The sequence below is a fragment of the Sus scrofa genome, chromosome 4 (genome assembly GCF_054392235.1).
Source record: "Sus scrofa isolate SSC_HxYL_T2T_F1_AM1 chromosome 4, Sscrofa_HxYL_maternal_Yorkshire_Landrace_v2.0, whole genome shotgun sequence".
Lineage (NCBI taxonomy): Eukaryota > Metazoa > Chordata > Mammalia > Artiodactyla > Suidae > Sus > Sus scrofa.
This window is the reverse complement of record NC_139386.1, coordinates 112,970,898-112,996,210: the sequence shown is the minus strand read 5'-3', so window position 1 is coordinate 112,996,210 and position 25,313 is coordinate 112,970,898. Positions and strand designations below refer to the sequence as shown.

The 25,313-nt window shown below is 38.4% G+C and overlaps 1 protein-coding gene across 5 annotated transcripts in view; it reads left to right on the top strand.

Annotated features, from left to right (window-relative positions):
* Window positions 1–25,313, top strand: part of CAPZA1 (capping actin protein of muscle Z-line subunit alpha 1) — a 53,746-nt gene that overhangs the window by 8,283 nt on the left and 20,150 nt on the right. For all 5 annotated transcript variants that reach the window (XR_014842701.1, XR_014842702.1, XR_014842703.1 and 2 more), the window contains 3 exon segments: window positions 16,362–16,425; window positions 19,040–19,091; window positions 23,615–23,678. Coding sequence is in view for 1 of the 5 variants with exons in the window: in NM_001097454.1 (NP_001090923.1) it covers window positions 16,362–16,425; window positions 19,040–19,091; window positions 23,615–23,678 (180 nt within the window). In the remaining 4 variants the exon portion in view is untranslated.

Here is a 25,313-nt window from a genome sequence, read left to right as displayed (position 1 = left end):
ACATACTATTGAATCACTATTGCCTAAAACAGTGTCTTTATAAAGTAGGCCTTAAGATATTTGTTGAATGAATGAGTGAATGAATCTTGCTTTGATAGCATCTGTCTTGATTTCATAGTTAACTCTTAAAGGGCAGACCGATTTCCAGGTTTTATGAAGCCATATTGAGGACTCCTGTGCTTCCAGATTAATTTTTGTTAATGGAGTTTCCCACTCAGTAGGTTTTGGCAGTGCTCCATCACCTACAGAATAGCAGGCTTAATGTCAGCATTTAACTACTGCCATCTGACTCATCTTATCTTACTCTTTCTTTCTCTTTTATTATCTCCAAATAAACCTGTTTCTACCAAACTCACCTGCTTACAAAAGGCTGTTTTCCCCCACCATTTTTCATTCTTACCATTCTCTGTTTTGTTTTGTTTTGTTTTTTTAGGGCTGCACCCACAGCATATGGAAGTTCCTACGCTAGGGGTCGAATCAGAGCTGTAGCTGCCAGCCCATGCCACAGCCATAATAACTCGGGATCCAGGCCACATCTGTGACATACACCACTGCACCACAACAGGAACTCCACCATCCTCTTATTTGTAATGCCCTCTTTCTTTCTGCTACTCCCCTACTATCCTAAAGCACTTTGGAGTTCCCTGGTGGCCTAATGGTTAAAAGATCCAGTGTTGTTACTGCTGTTGATCCCTGGCCTGGAACTTTTGCATGTCACAGGTGGCCAAAAATAAATAAATAAATAATAAAGAAATTAAACAGGAGTTCCCGTCGTGACGCAGTGGTTAACGAATCCGACTAGGAACCATGAGGTTGCGGGTTCGGTCCCTGCGCTTGCTCAGTGGGTTAACGATCTGGCATTGCCTTGAGCTGTGGTGTAGGTTGCAGACGTGGCTCAGATCCTCCGTTGCTGTGGCTCTGGCGTAGGCCGGTGGCTACAGCTCCGATTAGACCCCTAGCCTGGGAACCCCCATATGCCGCGGAAGCGGCCCAAAGAAATAGCAAAAAGACAAAAAAAAAAAAAAAAAAAAAAGAAAGAAATAAAACACTTTGTAGAGTCCAGTGTAGATCCTACTTTCCCCTTCCTTGTAGTTATTTTTAATGCCCAACTCATTTCCATCTCTTACTTCTTAATTTCTATGCTTTATATTGCCTGTGTAATACTGACTTGACAGTTTTGCTGCTTTGAATTATAGTTATTTTTAAATGATTGACACATCTTTACTGAGGGCTATTGTTTATGTAAGTTGTTTTGCTAACAGTGGTAAGGTATACAAAGATTTAAAAAGCTGAAAAGCCAGGATGCTGACTGTATGCTTGTCATAGTTACTTGTGTCCACCGTAATGATTTGCAGTTAATGCTAGCTTAAGGTAGTGGCTTTCAACCTTGGCAGCACATAAGAATCAGCTGAGGAAGCTTTTAAAAATTCTGGTGCCTTGGGAGTTCCCCTAGTGGTGCAGCGGAAACAATCCAACTAGGAACCATGAGGTTGCCAGTTCCATCCCTGGCCTCGCTCAGTGGGTTATGGATCCTGCATTGCCATGAGCTGTGGTGTAGGTCATAGACGGGGCTTGGATCTGACATTGCTGTGGCTGTGGTGCAGGCTGGCAGCTGTAGCTCCAATTAGACCCCTAGCCTGGGAACCTCCATGCCGTGGGTGTGGCCCTAAAAATAATAACAACAACAAATTCTGGTGCCCAAGCTCTACCTTAGGTCTGTTATATCAGAATCTCTCTGGGTGGAACCTAGGCATCAGTAATTTTAAAGCTCCCCAGGTGGTCCTAATTGTTTGGGCCTTGTTCAGAACCTTAGGCTTAAGGCAAAGGAGAATTTGTTGGTTTACTTTTGCCATTCTCTTTTTTGTCTATCTTTTGTACTCACCTCAGTGCCTGGGACCCAGTAAAGTGTTGTTTGTTTTGAGCGAATGAACAAATTGCTAAACACAAAGATCTGAACTTTTAGACATTCTACTCCGAATTCAGTAACGCTAAGGCTTTTGTTTGTGGAAAGTATCTGCTATGTCTAAGTCCATCTCTGTTAACCTCATTGGATTCTTAAGATATTGCTAGATATATGAGCAGGTATTAGACTCACCGATGAAGAAACTAAGATATATGAGCAGGTATGAGACTCACCGATGAAGAAACTAAGACCCAATTAAGTGCTAAAGCTGGCCTGTGGAACCAGGTCTGTCAGTGATTTTGAAGAAAAGGTAAAATTGGTAAAAAAGATACACGTTTAATTTAGAAATACCATAACTTGCCAGATATGCACCAGATCTTAAGGCAGAATGCTTCTTTGCTTCCCATTGCATGTTTCCATCCATCATGGGCTCTCACTGCTGAAGACTACACTCTTGGACTTGGCATATGCATCATTGCTTTCTGGCACCTAAATCTCAGGGTGTTTGGGGTAGATTTTCCCCTAATTTCTTAATTCGGTCCTGATTATTTCCAAAACAACACCCATTGTATCTGGTCACTTGGAACTTTTTACCTTTCTGCCCAAACACTTAGGGTTGGGTGTAAGTGTGTAGTTTAACACATTTAAACTCCTAAGCAACTAGTTGCTTAGGTGATCTTTTCACTCACGTTTAACTTTTTTCCTAACTCATTAGAACATTATATCTCAGACTTTTATACTTCCTCAGTTCTTTTTTTTTAAGATTTTAATTTTTTTCTATTATAGTCGATTTACAATGTTCTGTCAATTTCTGCTGTACAGCAAAGTGACCCAGTCTCTCACACACACACATACACACACACACACACACGTACACATTCTTTTTCTCATATTATCCTCCAGAGTGTTCCACCACAAGTGACTAGATACAGTTCCCTGTGACTCTTCAGTTCTTGATCTAGTCTTTCAGGCATATCCTCCAAACCAAATAGGGTCCTTTTCCGTCCTTTCATATGTATATCAATGCTATTTTGCATTTAAGAAAAGTCAGCTTTTTTAATCTTTATTGAGATTGAGCCAATAAATTTTTTCCTGTTTAATGAGTGACGACTTAAGGTTTATCACTTACTTTGAATTACTAAATGAACGCTTAAGATACGTACTTGGAAATCTATCAACATTCTGGATGTCTTACATTAAGAGAGTCCAGAAAGAGGACTTAGGAATGATTTCCTTCTAACTTAGTGCATAGAGAAATTGTAAATTAAAAGGGAATGGTTGGGAAAGATAACTAGAAAATAAAGTAGAATCTATATTTTGTTCTTATATGTTGTAAATTTTATGGTTAAATATGTTATTTTAAACTGGCAGCAGGATTCTTGCTAAGATTGGGCAAGGCAAGCCATAGACAAGATGGAGAGAAGATCAAGGTCTAGTTGAGATGAGAGCTCAGAAGAGCCTGATTAAAATTTGGTCAAGGAGAAAATCTTTGGCACCCTGTGTGTTATATAATTACTTTAATAAATCTTTAAGCAGTATTTCTTAGAATTGGTAGAATTTTTAAAAATGAAATTGCTCTATTTAAACTTGCTTGCCTTCTCTACCTATTCGTCTATAGCTAACAAAATTTATATTTGGTTACTAACAGAAAACTGTTTCTAAAAACTACTTAAAATGGCTTTTTTAAAGAGTAAACATAGGAGTTTCTTTATGATGCAGTGGGTTAAGGATCTGACGTCACCATAGCAGCTCAGTCACTGTTGTGGCACAGCTTCAATCCCTGGCCTGGGAACTTCCTCACTGCCACAGGCATGGCCAAAAAAAAAAAAAAAAAAATAGTAGTTTTTGGAAGTATCACTATCTGTCTCTTACAATGTTGATCCTAATTTAAGACATACATGCTTTTTAAGCTTTAGCCTTTACTGATGATAGTAATTATCATCAAAATAAACTATATACATCTAAAATATTATTTCTTTTTTTTTTTTTTTAATTCTGCAAGATTATTTATTAGTAGGGCTAGGATTTGGGTGCAGGCTGGCCAGATCTTGAGTTGAGCCTGTGATTTTAAGCATCACATATGATAGCAGCAGGCATTTTGTAAGTGTTGATGATAAAATGTGAGAGGCATAGTTCTAAGCACTTCATATTAATTATCTCATGATAATCTTCCAACAACCCTTGGGAGCCAATGTCATTGTTATCCCCATTTAACAGAATAAGTATCTGTGGTTCGGAGTTAAGTTTCTTGCCCAATAAAATATTATTTCTAAGTGTGTTCTGAATCTTTATAGTATCTCCTGGTCTAAACTGGGAATATAATGTTTAGCTTATTGGAATTTAAGGAAACATAGCTAACAATAAGTTTTATTTAGTGAAACCAGTATTCCATTGGTCCTGGAGATCACTGAAAATGTATTTTCTTCTCAAATTACAGGCTCAAATTAAATTCTCACTAGTCTCTGAGAACTTTGGGCCAGCAGGGATTTTGTTTGATAAAGGCACTGAAACTGGAACTTTAGAGCTAGTTTGGTACTTAAATATATGCATGTCAACAGCTTAGAACTTAAACCTATTAAATTACTGCCCCTGGCAGTTTGTTGTTGATATTCTGAAAGCCTTAGGCCAAGAAAATGAATCACATTGAGGAAAGTGTGTTTTTTTATACAAAAGATTCTTTCCATTTGTTAAAATAATATCCTGGGGGGAGAAAGGGATGAATAGGCAAAGCACAGGGGTTTTTTAGGGCAGTGAAAATACTCTATATAAAACTGTAGGGTGGTAGATATGTGTAATATATCTGTTCAGATACAGAGAGAGCACCACAAACAGTGAACCTTAATGTAAGCTATAGGCTTTAGGTGATAATGATGTGTCAGTGTAGGTTCATCAGTTGTAACAAAGGTACCAGTATGGTGGGGATTTTAATAATGGGGGAGACTCTGCACATGAGGGGACAGGTATATGGAAAATCTCTATGTTCTTGTCAATTTTGCTGTGAACCTAAAACTGCTCTTAGAAAAAAATAGTCTTGGAATTCCCACTGTGGCACAGTGGGTTAAGGTTCAGGCATTGCTGCAGCTGTGGCCTAGGTCCCAGCTCTGGCTCAGATTCGATCCCTGACCCAGGAAATTCCATATGCCACGGGGTGGCTAAAAAAGAAAGGAAAAATGGTCTTAAAATATGAAATAAATGGAGTTCCCCTTGTGGCTCAGCAGGTTAAAAATCCAACTAGTATCCATGAGGATGCAGGTTCAATCCCTGGGCTCACTCAGTGGGTTAAGGATCTGATGTTGCTGCAAGTTACAGCCTGGGTCACAGATGTGGTTCAGTGCCCACGTGGCTGTGGCTATGGTAGGCTTTCAGCTGCAACTCTAATTCTACCCCTAGTCTGGGAACCTCCATATGCTGTAGGTGCACTTATTTTAAAAAAAAAAAAAAGTGAAATAACAGTAGTAACATCCTAAATATCTTCAAATAAGAAAAACTCCCTTAAGAAATAACATTGAATTCTGTGCAAATTAAACTTCTTTATCAGGATAAGAATAAGGTACATCTCTTTGTGGAAGAGAAATGCAGCTATTTATCCTTGAATATTTCTGGAGTGATGTAGAATAAAAATAAGTAAAATAAATGTTTATGAAAGCACGGTTTACTACTATTTTTTGAAGGGTAGCCTAGTTGAAAACATAAGTAAACTTCGAAAGATGTGTTATTTACTTTAAAGGGAGGAATAGCAAATTTATTTTGTATAAGGTTTTTTTGTCAGAAAAAAGTTGTTGCTGTTTATGGTTATTGATGAAGATTATAATGATAGAGAATATTGTGTGACTAGTACCCAAAGAACTTCTGGAAGAGAGGAATTATTTTCTTAATAATTTGAAAATTGTGCTCAGTTTAATATTTTAAGCAGGAATTATCTTGCCGTGACCAAGTTAACAATAGCTGACATTTACTGAGCCTCCATATTATATTTTAAATATTTTTGCCAAAGACTTGACATATCTTATTTAATCTTCACAACAATTCTAAGAGGTAGATACTATCCCACTTTAGGGAAAGGATGTGATTCAGAGATTAAGAGACTGAAATTCCAGTCCAGGTCTGTTCAACTCTGGAACCTATTATATCTTTCCATTTTGCCGTAGTACCTCAAAATAATCTTAAAAACTAAGCACACGTCCTTAGTGTCATTTATTCAAGAAGGGTTTTATAAACATTTACTATTTGCCTTTGTGCCATTTACTCTGCTAGACCCTGCATAGTACAGAAAAGGAAAGCAGGGTAGTTTGCCCAAGTTTTTGAGAACAGAATGGTGCCTATAGAACCTTATTGTCAACAGGAATTATATTTTAGGTGCTGTAATAAATGTTCAAAGAATGGTAGAAATACAGGAATTTCGAGACTATAAGTAATGGGGAATATATCTTTAAAAGAAACAGATGGCTCAACCTTAAAAGATAGGAATGGTTTAGACAGGCAAAGATGAGAGCCACAATATCCAAGGGCAGCGTGAGTAAAGGCCCGGAAGCAAGGTCTTTAATACACTCAGTAGACTAATGAGGGAGATAAAAGATTTTTGCAGATACCTCGATGGCAGAGATTTGGCTCCTGAAGTATACAAAATCTGGACAGTATAAACTGACCTGGGCTTTGCTGATAATTGGAATGTGGATATTATCTAGGAAAGATTTCTTTCTCGCCTGTTCAGAATTATCCACCTAATATTTACAAAGAGCTGTAGTTGTTAAATATTCAATGTGAAGTTCTTTTGTTAAGGAAATCATTTAAAAAGCTAGTTATAAGTAGATTTAATACTGAAATTGCAGGTTCTATTATTAGAAGATTATTCAGTAAGCTAAAAATTTGAGTTTTATAAAAATTTTATAAGTTTTTTTTCTAATACATTTTCTAAAGTTTCTTAATAAGATTAACAAAATTAAGTAGTTTCTGGGAAACAATGGGAATATTACTTTCTCACTTTGATTAGTTTTTAAGCTTCAGTGCAGATATTAGTAATATAAAAATAAAATTTTTAATCTTGCAAGGTTTGGTTTTTTTTCTTTATTTTCCTCTTTGGAGAGGGGAGAGGGTAATGAGAATGGGAAGAAATTGAAATCTGTGAGAACTTACCTTTCATTGATACTTGTAGATTTTAAATTCCCCTTGTTTAGGTTAGAAACAATACAATGAATTGAATAACATTAACATTACTGGAATATTTAAATATATGAAGGGGTGAATTCTGTATGAGGCTTGAGTCACTCCCCCTTTAAAATACAGATGGAGTTATATACCCTTTACTGCATATACTATCATATGAATGCTGTGTACAGTGAAACTGTTACTTTCTAGAATAGGGACTTTTTCTTAAGCAAAGTGAAGTTTTTATTCAACTGAAACCTCCCTATCAGTGATTCTCACTTAGGTGAGGGATGATATCCCTCTCCTCCATGCAATATACCTATTGTCAGCTTTCTCTCCCCACAGTACTCTTGAGAATGATGGACTAAATTACTGTTACTGCAAGTGTTGTCCCTCATTTGTATTGCAACAAGAATATTTTTGCAATAGCTTGCTGCTTAGCCATTTCTCTCTCCATTTTTGCTCGTGCCAGTGATTTTGTTAACCTCTTAAATTTCATCTTGTTTTGACACAGCATTGAGGCTAGACTTTTAAGTTCTTATTTTATTTATCCCTCCCAACTTTGTGATAACTGTAGCTTTCACAAGCAAAGCCTTGTCTCAATTCCTGGTTTAAAAAAGAAAAAATTCTAAAAAGACTAGGCCAGGAATTCCCACTGTGGACAGTGGGTTAGGATTCTGACTGCAGCGGCTCAATTTGCGCGGAGGAGTGGGTTCAATCCCCAGCCCAGCACAGTGGATTAAAAGATCTGGCGTTGCTGCAGCTACAGTATATATAGGTCAAGGGGGTAGCCATAAAAAAATAGTAGGAGTTCCCATTGTGGCTTAGCGGAAACAAACCCAGCTAGTATCCATGAAGACATGGGTTTGATCCCTGGGCCCACTCGGGGGTTGAGGATCCAGCACTGCCGAAAGTTGTGGTGTAGGTCACAGATGTGGCTTGGATCTGGCATTGGTGTGGCTTTGGTGTAGGCCAGCAGCTGCAGCTTTGATTCAACCCCTACTCTGGGAACTTCCATATGCTGTGAGTATGGCCCTAAAAAGACAAAGTAATAATAATAATAAAATAAAAACTAGGCCAAATCTGTGAAACCACACTAAAAAGAATCCTGAATTTTAATAACTGTTAGTACTGTATAGTATAGTTGATTTTCTAGTTTGCTGCCATCCCTTTGTATGTATGTGACCTTGGATGCACTTCTGAACCTGTTCCTTCAGGGGATAATAGGCTCTTACCTCCCTATTTTAACAAGCTGTTTTAAGATCAAAAGAGAGACAGGTTATGAAAGTTTTGTAAACAATAAAATAGTATTCATTCATTTACATTTCTAGCACGTGCCAAGTCTCAGTCCTGGATACACACAGCAGTGAATAAACATGAATTCTTATGCACTGTGCCAGGAGTTGGCATATCTGGTCCACTGCCAGTTTTTATATGTCTTAGAAGCTAATATATTTTGAATGGTTATGAAAAAAATCAAAAGGAAAATAATATTTCACGATGTGAAAGTTACATGAATTAGAAATTGAAGTTTCTAAAGGAATGTGTTAATTAACTCAATGGGGAGATAGTTCTTTCAGACTGTATAGGTATATGTGTATCAAAATCATTGCCTCAGGAGTTCCCATTGTAGAGCAGTGGAAATAGATCCAACTAGTAACCTTGAGGTTGTAGGTTTGATCCCTGGCCTCACTCAGTGGGTTAAGGATCGAGCATTACTGTGAGCTGTGCTGTAGGTTGCAGATGTGGCTCAGATCCAGTGTTGGCTGTGGCTGTTGGGTAGGCCAGCAGCTACAGCTCTGATTGGACCCCTGGCCTGGGAACCTCCATGTGCCGCAGGTGTGGCCCTAAAAAGCAAAAATAAATAAATATACACTTTAAATATAACTTTGTCATTTATACCACATTTAACAAAAAACAAAATAAAGTCTTACTGGAATACGCAATTACGCTCACTAGTTTACAGTTGGGTTTACTATCTGGCCCTTTACTTTAGCAGTTTGTGGACTGCTTCTCTATGCTCTTGGAATTCTTTTGGGGGTGTTGAGCAGTAAACACAAGTATATGTTCAGTAGTGTCAAGTTCCTTGCAGAAAATTAAAGCAGGTAAAGGGGCAAGAATATGAAAGGTGTGGAGGGTAGAGTAGCTAATTAGTATGTTGAAGTAAGAGAAGGGTACTTTAGTAGATGACATTTTTTTGGTTCTTGGTTTTTGGGTTTTTTTTGTCTTTTTGCCTTTTCTAGGGCCGCTCCCGTGGCATATGGAGGTTCCCAGGCTAGGGGTCGAATCGGACCTGTAGCCACCAGCCTATGCCAGAGCCACAGCAACTCGGGATCCGAGCCGTGTCTGCGACCTATACCACAGCTCACGGCAATGCCGGATCCTTAACCCGCTGAGCAAGGCCAGGGACCAAACCCACAACCTCATAGTTCCTAGTCGGATTTGTTAACCACTGTGCCACGACGGGAGCTCCTAGTAGATGATGTTTGAACGGAGATTTGAATGAAGAGGAAAGTGAACTCTGATAGAAGAACATTTCTGGCAAAAGGAACAAAAGTTGCAATAGCCCTAAGGTGGGAATACAGCTGTAAGTCTAGAAGCTAAGCCGTAGGAGAATGAGGGAGGGTGAGTCAAAATGTAAAATGCCTTGGAGACAATAGAGCAGACGGTTAGATTTTTTTTATAGTGATTATATAAATGTATCGTTATGATTTTTAGTGTTCCTCAAGGTATTTTTATGGTATTGTTACAGTGACAAATCAGCTTACCACTTCAAAACCTGCCTTCAAAGACTAGCAAATGTTTATCCAGTACTAAGTATGGTCTTCCCATGGAGGAGGATTTGTTCAGGGACCCCCACAGATACCAAAATCCGAAGATGTTCAAGTCCCTTACATAAAATGATACAGCAGTTGTGTATAACTTAAACATATCCTGCCATGTGTTTTATTTTATTTTGTTTTGTTATTTTTTTAATAATGATTTTTATTTTTTCCATTATAGCTGGTTTGCAGTCTTATATCAGTTTTCTCCTGTACAGCAAGGTGACCCAATCACACATACACATATACAGTCTTTTTTCTCACATTATCATGCTCCATCATAAATGACTAGATATAGTTCCCAGTGCTATACTGCAGAATCTCATTGCTTATCCATTCCAGAGGCAATAGTTTGCATCTGTTAACCCCAAATTCTCAGTCTATCCCACTCCCTCCCCGTCCCCCTTTCTCCAAGTCCATGATTTTCTTTTCTGTTGGAAAGGTTCATTTGTTCCATAGATTAGATTCCAGATATGTGATATTATATGGTATTTGTCTTTCTCTTTCTGACTTACTTCACTTAGTATGAGAGTCTCTAGTTCTATCTATGTTGCTGCAAATGGCATTATTTTGTTCTTGTTTATGGCTGAGTAGTATTCCATTGTGTATATATACACCACATCTTAATCCAGTTATCTGTCGCTGCCATGTATTTTAAATCATCTCTAGATTTCTTTTTCTTTTTTTTTTTGCCTCTTCTTGGGCCACTCCCGTGGCATATGGAGGTTCCCAGGCTAGGGGTCTAATCAGAGCTGTAGCCACCGGCCTACACCAGAGCCACAGCAACATGGGATCCGAGCCACGTTTGCTTACCTACACCACAGCTCTTGGCAACGCCGGATCCTTAATCCACTGAGCAAGGCCAGGGATCAAACCCGAAACTTCATGGTTCCTAGTCGGATTCGTTAACTGCTGAGCCACTACCAGAACTCCTAGATTTCTTATAATACTATGTAAGTGCTATGTAAATATTTGCCAGTATGTGATAAACTCGTTTTTATTAATTATTATTATTATTTTTAAAATTTATTTATTTTGACTGCACTCATGGCATGTAGAAGTTCTTGGGATCAACCCGAGCCACTGCAGTGACAACACTGGATCCTTAACCACTAGGCCACCAGGGAACTCCACAAATTTTGACTTTTGGAACTGCCTGGAATTTTTTTCCCTGAATGTTTCGATCCTTGGATGCAGAGCCCATTAATACACAGAGTTGACTGTAATCTATCTTCTTTAGTAACTTTCAGAAGGTAACATGGAGATTGTTTACTTTAACAGTGTTTTAGGACCCCATGGTAGCATCTAATGACTAAATTTATTTTAACTGCTCCTTTAGAACCTCACCCTTGCCATAGGATACGTATTCTCAAATCTCTCTACTTTTGTTTGTGAACTAAGAGGTGTTTTGATTTCTTTAATTAGACAGTTCTCATGTTCTTGATATTCTCAGATAAGTTTTTTAAACTCAAGGAGTTCCCTGGTGGCCTGTTGGGTTAAGGATCCAGCATTGTCACTGCTGTGGCACAGATTTGAACCCTGGCCTGGGAACTTCCGCATGCCATGGGTGCAACCAAAAAAAATTGTTTGTTATATGGGTAATGTTATCATGCCTCTTTTATTTTGGGGGAGGACTGCACCTGTGGTATGTGGAAGTTCCAGGGCCAGGGATTGAACTCACACCACCCAGCAGCCTGAGCCACAGCAGTGACAATATTAGATCCTTAAGCTACTGAACCACCAGGGAATCTTGCCACTTTTTAATTTTTTTTATTTTTTTATTAAAAAAAAAAAAACATACTATATTGATTTGTTTGTTTTTGTCCCCTTAGGGCCACACCCACAGCATATGGAAGTTCCCAGGCTAGCGGTCCAATCAGAGCTGTAGCTGCCGGCCTACCTAATAGCCACAACAACACCGGATCCGAGCCACGTCTGCAACCTACAGCACAACTCACGGTAAGGCTTGATCGTTAACCCACTGAGCAAGGCCAGGGATTGAACCTGCAACCTCATGGTTCCTAGTTGGATTCGTTAACCACTGAGCCACAACGGGAACTCCCCTTTTTTATTTTTAAAAGAATTTTTAAATTCTTTTTTTCAGGAGTTCCCATTGCAGCTCAGCAGGTTAAGGACCCGATGTTGTCTCTGTGAGGACATGGGTTCCATCCCTGGTCTCATTCAGTGAGCTAAGGATCTGGCATTACCGCAGAGTACAGCATAGGTCACAGATTCAGCTCAGATCCAGCATTGCCAATGGCTATATCATAGGCTGCATCTGCAGCTCCAACTGGACCCCTGGCTAAGGAACTTACATAGGCCACAAATGTAGCCATAGAAAGAAAAAAAATTCTTTTTTCATACAAACAATTTATATTCCTTGTACAACTTTTTGAACATAGAGAAATAAACCAAAAAATGGAAGAAAAATATCTTTTCTAGTACTGCTATCAGAGGTAGTCCCAGTTAAAACTTAGTAGCTAGAGTTCCATGGTGGCTCAGTGGGTTAAGGATCTGGTGTTGTCATTGTATCAGCCCAGGTTGCTGCTGTGGCATGTGTATGATCCTTGGCTTGGGAACTTACACATGCCACAGGTGTGGGCAAAAAGAATAAAATAATAAAATCTATACATATATATAAATATAGACATATTTTTAAAAACAAGAATAGGAATTTCCACTGTGGATTAATGATCCAGCTTCTCTCTGTGGTGTTGCCAGCTCTGCACAGTGGGTTAAGGATCTAGCGTTTGCCATTTCTTGGGCCGCTCCCACGGCATATGGAGGTTCCCAGGCTAGGGATCTAATCGGAGCCACAGCCGCCAGCCTATGCCAGAACCACAGCAATGTGGGATCCGAGCCGCATCTGCGACCTACACCACAGCTCACAGCAATGCTGGATCCTTAACCCACTGAGCAAGGCCAGGGATCGAACCTGCAACCTCATGGTTCCTAGTCAGATGCAATAACCACTGAGCCACAGCAGGAACTCCCGAAGGAACTTTTATATACCACTAGTGCTGCCGAAAAGGGGGGGAAATAAAAAAAACAAGAATTTATCATTTTGCTACCTTTTTCACTCAACAGCATGATACATATCAACCCATGTCATCAGTAGGTAGAACACTTCTCTATTAAAGACCTAAATGTAAGACCAGGTATTATAAACTCCTACAGGAAAACATAGGCAGAACACTCTTTGACATAAATCGCAGCAATATCTTTTTGGCTCCATCTCCTAGAATAATGAAAACAAATATAAACTAATGGGACCTAATCAAACATAAGCTTTTGCACAGCAAAGAAAAACCATAAAACAAAAAGTCTACAGAATGGGATAAAATATTTGCAAAGATTGTGATCGACAAGGGATTAATCTCCAAAATATACAAACAGTTCATGCAGTTCAATATAAAAAAAAAAAATCCGGAGTTCCCGTCGTGGCGCAGTGGTGAACGAATCCGACTAGGAACCACGAGGTTGCGGGTTCGGTCCCTGCCCTTGCTCAGTGGGTTGACAATCCGGTGTTGCCATGAGCTGTGGTGTAGGTTGTAGATGCGGCTCGGATCCCGCCTTGCTGTGGCTCTGGCGTAGGCCAGAGGCCACAGCTCCGATTTGACCCCTAGCCTGGGAACCTCCATATGCCGCAGGAGTGGCCCAAGAAATAGCAGAAAGACCAAAAAAAAAAAAAAAAAAAATTCCAATCAAAAAATAGGCAGAAGATCTAAAAAGACATTTCTCCAAAGAAGACATACAGATGGCCAAAAAGCAAATGAAAAGATGCTCAACATCACTAGAAATGCAAATCACAACTAAAATGAGGTGTCACTTCACATGGGTCAGAATGGCCATCATCAAAATCTACAAATATTGGAGTTCCTGTCATGGTGCAGCAGAAACAAATCCAATTAGGAACCATGAGGTTTGGGGTTCAATCCCTGGCCTCACTCAGTGGGTTAAGAATCCGGTGTTGCCCTGAGCTGTGGTGTAGGTCGCAGATGCGGCTCGGATTTGACGTTGCTATGGCTGTGGTGTAGGCCGGTACATGTTCATTATCCATCTGTCTATCTGGATGAAGACGTGTGCCATGTGCACGCACGCGCACGCACACACACTGGAATATTACTCCGCCACAAAAGAGTGTAAGATAATGCCATTTGCAGTAACATGGATGAACCTAGAAATTATAATACTAAATGAAGTTATGGCAGACAGAGAAAGACAAATATCATAGGATATCATTTATATGTAGAATCTAAAAACAGGATGCAAATGATCTTACTTACAAAACAGATTTACAGAGATAGAAAACAAATTGATGGTTACCAAAGAGGGGGCAGTAAATTAGGAGATTCGAGAGTTCCCATCATGGCTAAGCAGAAACAAATCTGACGGGTATCCATGAGGATGCATCCCAGGCCTCGCTCAGTGGGTTAAGGATCCAGTGTTGCTGTGAGCTGTGGTGTAGGTCAAAGACAGGCTCGGATCCTGTGTTGCTGTGGCTGGTTGTCCTGGTTGTATAGGCCAGTAGCTACAGCTCCAATTTGACCCTTAGCCTGGGAACTTCCACATGCCACAGGTATGGCCCTGGATGAAGAGGTGTGCCATGTGCAAAAGACAAAAAAAAAAAAAAAAAGGAAAAGAAATCAATAGAATATCTGTCTGGAAAATAGAGCTCAGTTTATTGGTTTGTTTGTTGTCTATTTAGGGCCACATCTGAGACACATGGAGCTTCCCAAGCTAGGGGTTTAATCCAAGCTGTAGCCGCCTGCCTATGCCAGAGCCACAGCAACTTGGGATCTGAGCTGCATCTGTAACCTACCCACAGCTCACGGCAACACAAATCCTTAACCCACTGAGCGAGGCCAGGGATTGAATCCACAACCTCATGGTTCCTAGTTGGATTCATTAACCACTGAGCCACAACGAGAACTCCCAGTTTGTTGTTTTTTTGTTTTTTCTATTTACAGCCGCACCTGTGGCATGTGGAAGTTCCCAGGCTAGGGGATGAGTTGGAGCTGCAGCCTATGCTGCAGCCACAGCAACACCAGATCCAAGCCACATCTGCCACCTGCCACAGATCCTTAACTCACTGAGCAAGGCCAAGGATTGAACCTGCATACTCATGGAGACTACATCAGGTTCTTAACTTGCTGAGCCACAACATTTAACTCCCAGTTTATTGTTAAACATACCATGTTTTTCTTTGCCCCTTATCAGCAAGTTGAATCATCTTTATACTCATCACATCAGATATTAAGGAATTTTCAACATTTTTTCTCTCATAGTGTATTAGAGTTATATACTGAGAGACCCATTTGAGGTCAGTTTTATTATTATCAATGCTAACATCATTTATTATATAGATAAAGATACTGCCACATGATATTCCAAATTGTTTTTTTCTTTATATTGGTTTATATATTCTTTGTGTTTCATATTTTATTTGATGAGAGATGAGAGAATGATTTATATGGCAAACTGAGCACATAGTAAAACTTCAACTTTTATGCCAAAACTTTTAAAATAAAAAAAATAGGAAAAGTGAGAGTGGAAAGAGAAATAAATTAGTAACAGTTTAAATGGTAAGTCATCAGTGGGCTGAATTTGCTTGTAGCATTTCTTGATAGAAAGCAGAATGGTTCAAAAACATGAAAAACAGTTAAGATCAGAGGAAACCCAGATATATTGAAGAAAATTGTTATGAAAGTAGGAGCCGGAGTTCCCATTGTGGCGCAGTGGTTAACGAATCTGACTAGGAACCATGAGGTTGTGGGTTTGGTCCCTGGCCTTGCTCAGTGGGTTAAGGATCGGGTGTTGCCATGAGCTGTGGGTAGGTTGCAGACATGGCTCAGATCCTGCATTGCTATGGCTCTGGCGTAGGCTGGCAGCTATAGGTCCAATTCGACCCCTAGTCTGGGAACCTCCACATGCTATGGGAGCAGCCCAAGAAATGGCAAAAAGACAAAAAAAAAAAAAAAAAAAAAGAACAGTTGAAGTAATTGAATAACAAAATGGGCACAGCTAAAGAACATGTTAATGAGCTGAAAAATGCATCTGAGGAATTCTCCCTACACAAAGCATAAAATGACCAAAAAAAGATAAAATATAGGAGAAAAAAATTAGATATACAGGTTACAACTTAACATTTCAGCATCCATCTCTACAAGAAGACCCAGAAACAGAATGGCAGTGGTGCACAGGAGAGGGAATTAGAATGAATAATGGAAGAAATGTTTTCCACAGCATTCTTTAGGACAGTATTGAATAGTTTAGATGACTGGAGTCATCTTTGTCTTATTTTTAAAATTAGTGATGCTGCTTATGTTTCATCATTAAAGAAAATCTTAAGGCACCCAAACTGTGAAGGTTCAAACAGGAAATTTTATTTAAAGGAATGTGCTAAAAAATTTTTTTTAACATGTTAATTCGTTCCCCTCTTATATGTTACTCTTCACAGTTCTTTTACTGTAAATTTTATTTCTCTTTAGGTACGCATAGCTGCTAAATTCATCACTCATGCACCGCCAGGGGAATTTAATGAAGTGTTCAATGGTGAGTAAGGATTAGTACTTAGTTATTTTAAGCCGACTCTAATTACATACAAACACTGAGTGCTTGCTATCCTTTTTTTTTTTTTTTTTTTTTTTTTTTTTTTGTCTTTTTGCCTTTTTAGAGCTGCACCCAAGGCATATGGAGGTTCCCAGGCTAGGAGTCTAATCGGAGCTGTAGCTGCCAGCCTACACCACAGCTCCCAGCAACACCAGATCCCCAACCCACTGGGCAAGGCCAGGGATTGAACCTGCAGCCTCATGATTCCTAGTCTGTTTCATTTTCCACTGTGCCACAACAGGAACTCCAGTGCTTGCTATCTCTTAATCCTTATAACATTATGGCTAAAGATAAGGACATCAAGATTCAAAGAGATTAGAATAACTTGTGCAGTATCACCCAGCTGGTAAGTGTCAGAGTGAAGATTCACACCTGAGTCAAAAGCATGCTCTTACCCTGTAAATCAGGATACCTATCTTATGTGAGAAAAGATTAAAAGTAGTTTAATAATTGGAGGCCCCCTTGTGGCACATTAGGTTAAGGATCTGGTGTTGCCACAGCTGTGGTGCAGATTGCAACTGTGCTGGTTTGATCCCTGGCCCAGAAACTTTCACATACTGCAGGCTGCAGCCAAAAAATAAAATAGTATAATATTGATAAATGTAAAAACAATAAAAAATTATTTTGATAGTTTTATATCTATCATTGTAAATCATAGCTTAAATCTCTTCAGGGCTTTTCCTTAGGAAATGCAATAAAATAGGACACTTTCTAGAGCCATTAGGGCTAAGCTGACTATATCTGGGAAGCTTATTAAATGCACAGATTCCAGTGTTACCACCCTCTTAAGATTCTCGTTCATTAGATCTGAGGTGAAATAGGTAATCTGTTTTATCAAGTTTTCCCAAGTGTTTCTAAGTCACAGCCAGTGTGGAAACCACTATTCTAGTATATTTATAACTTTCCATACTGTTCTCTGTCTTAACACAACTTATAGAATGAAAAACGTAGATGAAGGGTCTTGAATTTAGTGTTGATATCAATCATCATAATCCCTTTTTAAGTTACAAATTAATTCATCTTAAAGTTCCTCTTAAGTAAAATCATAATCCTTGTGCATCTTGGTTCCATTTAGCACACACTTACTTTGAAATTCTAGTTTTACATTAGAATGTTACCTGCTTAGAGGAACTGTGGTATTCATTTCACCTTGCGTACAGCCCCACAAATTGTAGAACAATCAATAATCTCCATTGGTAAAATTAATGATGCAGAGGAAAAGTAGCTAGGGAAACATATAAATGTTATTTACAAGAAATAAAATAATACAATAGAAGTAAATCAAGACCGTCTTCTTCATAGACTTATTTTTGGATTTTTGAGCACTAACAGCAAGAAAAACAGGCAGCCTTTCCTCCCTGACTCTTTCTTCTGTATTGACCAAATGTAAAATTTCAGCAATGGAGCTTTTAGAAATGCTCCTTCAACTTGAACTTTATCCAACTGATTAGCTTAGACAAATTCTTTTTTTTGTTTTTTTTTGTTGTTGTTGTTGTTGTTTTTTGTTTTGTTTTTGTTTTTGTCTTTTTGCTATTTCTTGGGCCGCTCCTGCGGCATATGGAGGTTCCCAGGCTAGGGGTCGAATTGGAGCTGTAGCTGCCAGCCTACGCCAGAGCCACAGAAACTTGGGACCCGAGCCGCGTCTGCAACACAACATCACAGCTCACGGCAATGCCGGATCATTAACCCACTGAGCAAGGGCAGGGACCGAACCCGCCACCTTATGGTTCCTAGTCGGATTCGTTAACCACTGCACCACGACGGGAACTCCGACAAATTCTTAACTTAGTACAAATTATTGGCCTTTGTAGTTAGAAGTACCTTGTTTTATTTCTGATAACTGGAAGTAATTTACAGGAATATCATAAGAATACTTGATAACGAAGCATTAGCTTAAGAGTTCGTGAGCTACTTGTGACATAAGGGCTGGTTTTTATTGGCATGCTACACGTTGGCCTCTGCCAGCCCCTTTCAGAAGCTCCAAGAGTCAGTTGCCTTTGGCTTATAATTAGCCTTCTCTCTTAAGTTATTGCTTGGTAGTTTCTTAGTCACAAGGACCCTCCTCTTCCAAAAGAAAAATGGCTAGACTCTTGACAGGCAGCTCTTTGAAAAGATCGTAGGCCCCTACAGCAGATTCTCCAAAAGAAAAACATATTCAACATTTTAATGCCACTAACTGAATTATGCCCAGCTTTCTTGGTCTGATGTTATAGAAAAGCCTATAATTCTTAATCTAATTTAAGATGATTCTTAAATACAAAATTTAACAGTTCTAACCATAACCTTCTGTAAACCATATTTTTTATTTGCTGTGAAATTCCTGGAGAATTTATTGTTGGATTATTGTGCCACAAATAATACTGTGCAAATCCATGAACATAAGATCTGGGTACATGTTCAGAACTTCTACACATACAGAATATCCAAAGATTAATCTTGCAAAGCCTAATTGTCTAAAAATCTAATCTAGAGATCTGCTAAAATTTCTCAAGATTGTCTTATACTGAACATTTTAATTTTAGCATCTTTAACGTTGTTTTCCCTTTTCCCTCCTCAGATGTCCGGCTACTACTTAATAATGACAATCTCCTCAGGGAAGGGGCAGCACAGTAAGTATCTTTCTAAATCCACTTATAAGTTGTTCTAATATTGGGTGAACTTCATTGACAGTAAACTAGTACCCTTAAAACTAAGTTTAAAATACTTTAAAATAGGAGTTCCCGTTGTGGTGCAGCAGAAATTAATCCGAGTAGGAACCATGAGGTTGCAGGTTCAATCCCTGGCCTTGCTCAGTGGGTTAAGGATACGGCGTTGCCATGAGCTGTATGGAGGTTGCTGACTCGGCTTGGATCTGGCGTTGCTGTGTCTCTGGCACAGGCTGGCGGCTACATCTCCAATTGGACCCCTAGCCTGGGAACTTCCATATGCTGCAGGTGTGGCCCTAAAAAGACAAAAAGGCAAAAAAAAAAAAAAAAAAAGTAAAATACTTCAAAATAAAGTTGTTTTAACAGTTTTAGTTGCTTCCCCTACCTCCTCCTGCTTGGAGAAAATATACTCCTCTAAAATATCGTTTACCTTCTTAAAGTTTATTATATGTTTTTACTTATTTTTGCTCAGATTTTCCATATTAAAGCAAAGTGTAATGTTAGCTATTAGGTTTTCTTCTATAGTTCATTTAGTTCAAGCTGAATTTTTTTTATAACTGCCAATTATAGAACGATTAGGCTGCTATTGAGGAATAAAATGTTTCTCAAATTACCAAAAAATAGCAGATATTCATGGAGTACCTTAGTAGGGTTAACTATAGCATAATAGCACAATTATTCTGCTCAGTCATTGATTCCTTATCACTGTCAGGTTAATTATTTTTTCTAAAATAGCATTTTCATTTTGTCCTTGTCTTTTTATATTTCAGTTTTAACTATAAATCATTTTTTTAATGACGATTTTTATTTTTTCCATTTTAGCTGGTTTACAGTGTTTGTCCTTGTCTTTAAAAACATTAGATTGTTGTTTTGTTGGTTGGTGGCTTTCTGGTCTTCAAATCTAGACTCTTTCAAGCCCCCTGTTCTCTGGCTTTATCACTGTTCCACCTTACTCTTCCATACAAACTGCTCTTTCAGTCGCTGTCTATCCAACTGACCTAGAATTCCTTTGTAAAGAGGAAACCAGAATTGGGTAATGATTGAACAGGGGTGGAGTGGAAAGGTGGAACAAGGACTTTGATGCAGAGCAACAAATAATTATCATAAAGACATTTGTTGTGATATCTAAACGATTTAAGCTATAGAAAGTGTTTTTTAAGAATTGCCGCCTGGGAAACATAATTGCCATAATGAATGGTATCTCAATTTTACATTGCTTTTTCTTTTAATTATACATTGATTTAGGCACATCCTAAAAATATATTCTAATACTGGTTTCTTTTAGATGCATAGAATCTGCCATAGAAAAAGACATTCATGATTTGTTAGTTCAACCCATCTACCCTCTGCCTTTTCATTGGAAGAATTTCATCTGCATTCTGTCAATAGATAGTTACCTAATCAGAGTGCTTTTAATAAAGAGGAATTCACTGTTTCACAAGGCAAGTTCTTTGATTTGCCTTTCGTATTGGTTTTAGTTTCATCTTTGAGAACTATCCAGAATAAATCTTTTCTTTGCTCTATTTGATAAGGTACTGCTGAAAGGGAGCATGGGAGTAGAATGACAGGACCTAAGGATGATGCATCCTAAGCCTGTCATCCAATTTCCAATTAGAAGTGACCCTAGAATTTGGTATCTAGTTCAGATGCTTCAGTTACTTTAATTGCACTGACAATAAAGGTTTGTATTTATAAATATTCTGGTTCTCATAGACTCTAGAATCTTGGAGAACCTTCTTTCTAAAGGAGAATGCTTTGCTCAAATAAGACTGATTTTCTGTAGGGATGAAGAGTTCAGTTTAATTTCTCTAATGAGGTGCCTCAGTCCCTTGGCCATAGTCATCATAGTACATGTTGCTTCAATAATTATCATCGTCATTATTGCCATAATGGAGTTTTGAATGACCGTCCTTTAGGATTTGCCCTCTTTCCTGGATTTCCACCTCTGCTTCTGACCACGAGAACCATTCTCTGATAATTCCCAGCACTTCTGAATTAAGTGGCATGTTGTAGACCATGTTAAAGAGTAGATTTTATTCTGAGAAAGATAGGAAGTTATTAGAGGGTTTTGAATAGAGAGAAATATTTTATCATTTATCACTGGCCGCTATGGAGGGGGGCAGAGATTGAACTAAGATGAGTACTTAGAAGACTGCTAGAGCAGTTCAGAGATAAATGGTTGTAGTGTAGACTAGAGTGGCAGTTGAAGAGGTGGTAGGAAGGAGTCAGATTCTGAATATGTACTCAAGGTAGAATCTACAATATTTGCAAATGGATGTTAAATGTGAGAGAAGGGAGTTCCCGTCGTGGCACAGTGGTTAACGAATCCGACTAGGAACCATGAGGTTGTGGGTTCGGTCCCTGCCCTTGCTCAGTGGGTTAACGATCCGGCATTGCCGTGAGCTGTCCTGTAGGTTGCAGATGCGGCTCGGATCCCGCGTTGCTGTGGCTCTGGCGTAGGCCGGTGGCTACAGCTCCGATTCAACCCCTAGCCTGGGAGTCTCCATATGCCACGGGAGCGGCCCAAGAAATAGCAACAACAACAAAAGACAAAAAGACAAAAGACAAAATAAATAAATAAATAAATAAAATAAAAAAATAAATAAATAAATAAAATAAATGTGAGAGAAGGAAGAATCAGATGATCCCAAGTTTTTGGCATGTACAACTGATAGAATGGAGATAACTATTTGCTTGAGATGAGATTAAGTGTTAACATACTTTGGTGGTAGTGTTTGTAATCTATTGTTTTAGGACATAGTCTAGAATGGGGTACTTATTTTCTCCCTATTCCTTAAGCTTTTTTTTTTTTTTTTTTTGTAAATAAGCGTTTAATCTGGGTGTTCCCGTTGTGGCTCAGCAGTTAACAAACCTGATGAGCTTCCATGAGGACACAGGTTCCATCCCCTGTACTCCCTTAAGGATCCGGCATTGCTGTGAGCTGTGCTGTGGGTTGCAGACATGGCTCAGATCCCATGTTGCTGTGGCTCTGGCGTAGGCCTGTGGCTACAGCTCCAATTGGATTCCTAGCCTGGGAACCTCTGTGTGCCGAGGGTGTGGCCCTAAAAAGACAGAATAAATAAATAAATAAATGTTTAATCCACTTTATATTCCTTTCTGAGGAGCCAGTGTGTTTAAAACTCACTTTGCTACATGGGGATATAGTGTAAAAGAAAATTATTTATTTATTGTACAGCAGAAGAAACACAATGGGAGTTCCCTGGTAGTTCAGCAGGTAAAGATCCAGCATTGTCACTGCTATGGCTTGGGTCACTGCCGTGGCACAGGTTCTGTCACTGGCCTGGGAACATCCAGATGCCACAGGCAAGGCCAAAAATTTTAAAATTTAAAAAATAAACACACAACAATAATTTAAAATAAGAAAACTTAAGATTACCCTTAAATATTTGAAGATGTTCAAATATTTTTTACTTTGGTTCCTCTTTAAAAGTCTAGAAAAAGTTTAATACTATGCATAAAACCCAGTAGTCTGACAGGTATTGTAGTAGGTTAAAATTGGGCTGGATTCTTGGGAACTATGTCTGGTCACTTATGATGAACCATGATAATGTGAGAAAAAAGAATGTACATGTATGTGTAATTGGTACAGTAGAAAAAAATTGTATTGGGGAAATAATTTTTAAAAAATGAAGGTCACTAAAACAACATTGTGAATCAACAATACTTTTATATTGATTAAAAAATAAAAAAATTGGGCTGGATTGATATTTAACTCTCACCTTGGCAAGTGAGTTTTGTGAGAAACTGATTCTTGTAAGAGTTTAAGTGTATGGTGCTATCTTTTACTACAGCTTGTTTCCATCTTTCTTTTGCCTCATCTTTCACTTTAGCTTACTTTGTAGGATATACTAGCGAGTCATGGAAAATATAGAGTTTCATGACTTAGCACTAGACAAATAAGCAATAATATTAGGCATGTACTTGGATTATTTATTCACATCTCTTTGTTTAATAGCCTCTACTCTGCATCCAGCTCTCCTCTGAGACTTGACTCGTACTCTGCTGTCACCTCACCCTCCTTCCATGTCACACACGTTCTAGTACATTTAATTATGGTCTTTCCTCTGCCTTGCCTCCCAGAATAAAGAAGACATTTCTAAAATGGTGCATTAGCTGGAGAGTCTTTTAAATTACCAAAAGTGTCTGAATGATTAAAACTTTTGGTAATTCACAGTAATAAGATGTCTTAAAACAGGAATTGTAAAAGTGGAAGCTCTACTGGAGCTTAGGGGTAGAGAAGAGAAAGTCATTTCAGAACTCAGGGTGCTTCTGAAATCTCTGTGGAAAGGACTTCCTTCAGAAAGCTGAAGACTATCTCCAGGTGTCTGGAGAGAAAGGGAAAGAGCACCAGGGAGGGTTTGCACAGTCTCTTTCGCTGTTATGTGAACTACCTTTTGTATTTGTTTATATGTAATTATTTTCTCTCTTTTCTCTCCCTCTTCCCCCTTTTACTTTTTAAAAAACAGTGCATTTGCCCAGTATAACATGGATCAGTTCACACCTGTGAAGATAGAAGGATATGAAGATCAGGTAATAGTTGTTCCTATTAGATAGACTGTGCCTGGAAAATCACAGAAATCCTATAAAACAGATGTCTGAAGATAAGACGCTGAATAGATTGACTTCTTAGTTTTCTTAGATTTTGTAAATATTCTACATATTAGGAAATTCTTCCTCTCTCTGAAAATACTAGGAGAGCTGTCCCTAACATGAACAGTGAAAATAAAATGTGTTGACTTTTATGCAAGTTTTCTAGCTGTCTCTAATTCTAGAATAACAGGAAACATTATATTTAATGGGAAAAAAAAGAATTCCCATTATTACCACAGTTATTAATATTATATGACATGTCTTAGCAAAGACTTCAAAGGCAATATGGCATCAAATAGCAAATGCCTTTTAAAAGTCTGAATCCCCTCTGAACCCATAAGTCTAAGGAATTTATCCTAAGGAAATAAGTGTATAAATGTGCAAAAAAGATTATTTGAAGCAAAGTTTATAATAATGAAAAGTTGAGGACAATCTAATTTTCCAACATTGAATTAAATATCTGAAGGCCAAAATTCTTAATAGCTATTGAAAACAAATAAAATATTGAACTTGGAAGCTGTTCGTGATATATTAAGCTAAAACATAAAGCAACATATATGCTAGTTTACTTTTTAAATATATATTTAAACAAACAGTTACTAGAATCAATGCATTTTAAATTCTATTAAATGTGCATCATTTTATGTGCCACTAAGAAAGAGAAAACACTATCAACTATGACACATTCTTAAGATACTGTCAAGTATAAGATGTATCCCATTTTATGAGATACTAAATCATGGGGGAAATGTCTACATCTTAAAACTCAGAAATAAAGTAGTATATAGAAATGAAAACGTGGGGAAATATATACCAGAATGTTAACTCTCTGTGTTGGGATTACAGGATTACTGTAATTAAAATGTTTTTTATTTGTTATTTTTTCTTGTTTTGCTTTATATTTGTGCTTATCTTAATTTTCTCAATGAAAATATTGCAAGTATAAAAGACAAAACATGCTGGAAAGTCATAAATATTGCTTACAGTTGATATTGTATACTTTACTAATAATGCAGAATTATTGAGGTCCAGATATATGATTTAAGGACATTTTAGAAGTTCCCGTTGTGGCACAGTGGTTAACAAATCCTACTAGGAACCATGAGGTTGCCGGTTCGATCCCTGACCTTGCTTAGCGGGTTAAGGATCCAGCATTGCCGTGGGCTGTGGTGGAGGTCGCAGATGCGGCTCGGATCCTGAGTTGCTGTGGCTCTGGCATAGGCCAGCAGCTACAGCTCTGATTAGATCCCTAGCCTGGGAACCTCCATATGCCATGGGAAGCAGCCCTAGAAAAGGCAAAAAGACAAAAAAAAAAATTTAAGTTTGACAGCCAGCTTTAAAATGTAGTTAAAAGGAGATCATGTTCCTAACCTCCAAAACAACAACATATTACCTGGACACATAGGAAAATGAGAAAAGATATTTGAGTTATTAAAGTAGATGCCATCTCTACATATAATAGAAAATCAACTACAGTGGACTAACTAGAGTCCAGAGGTAACATTTAGGGATGTTATGACAGCTCCATATCATCAGAGACCAAAATTGCTTCTAACTCTTGCTATCCTTAGGTAT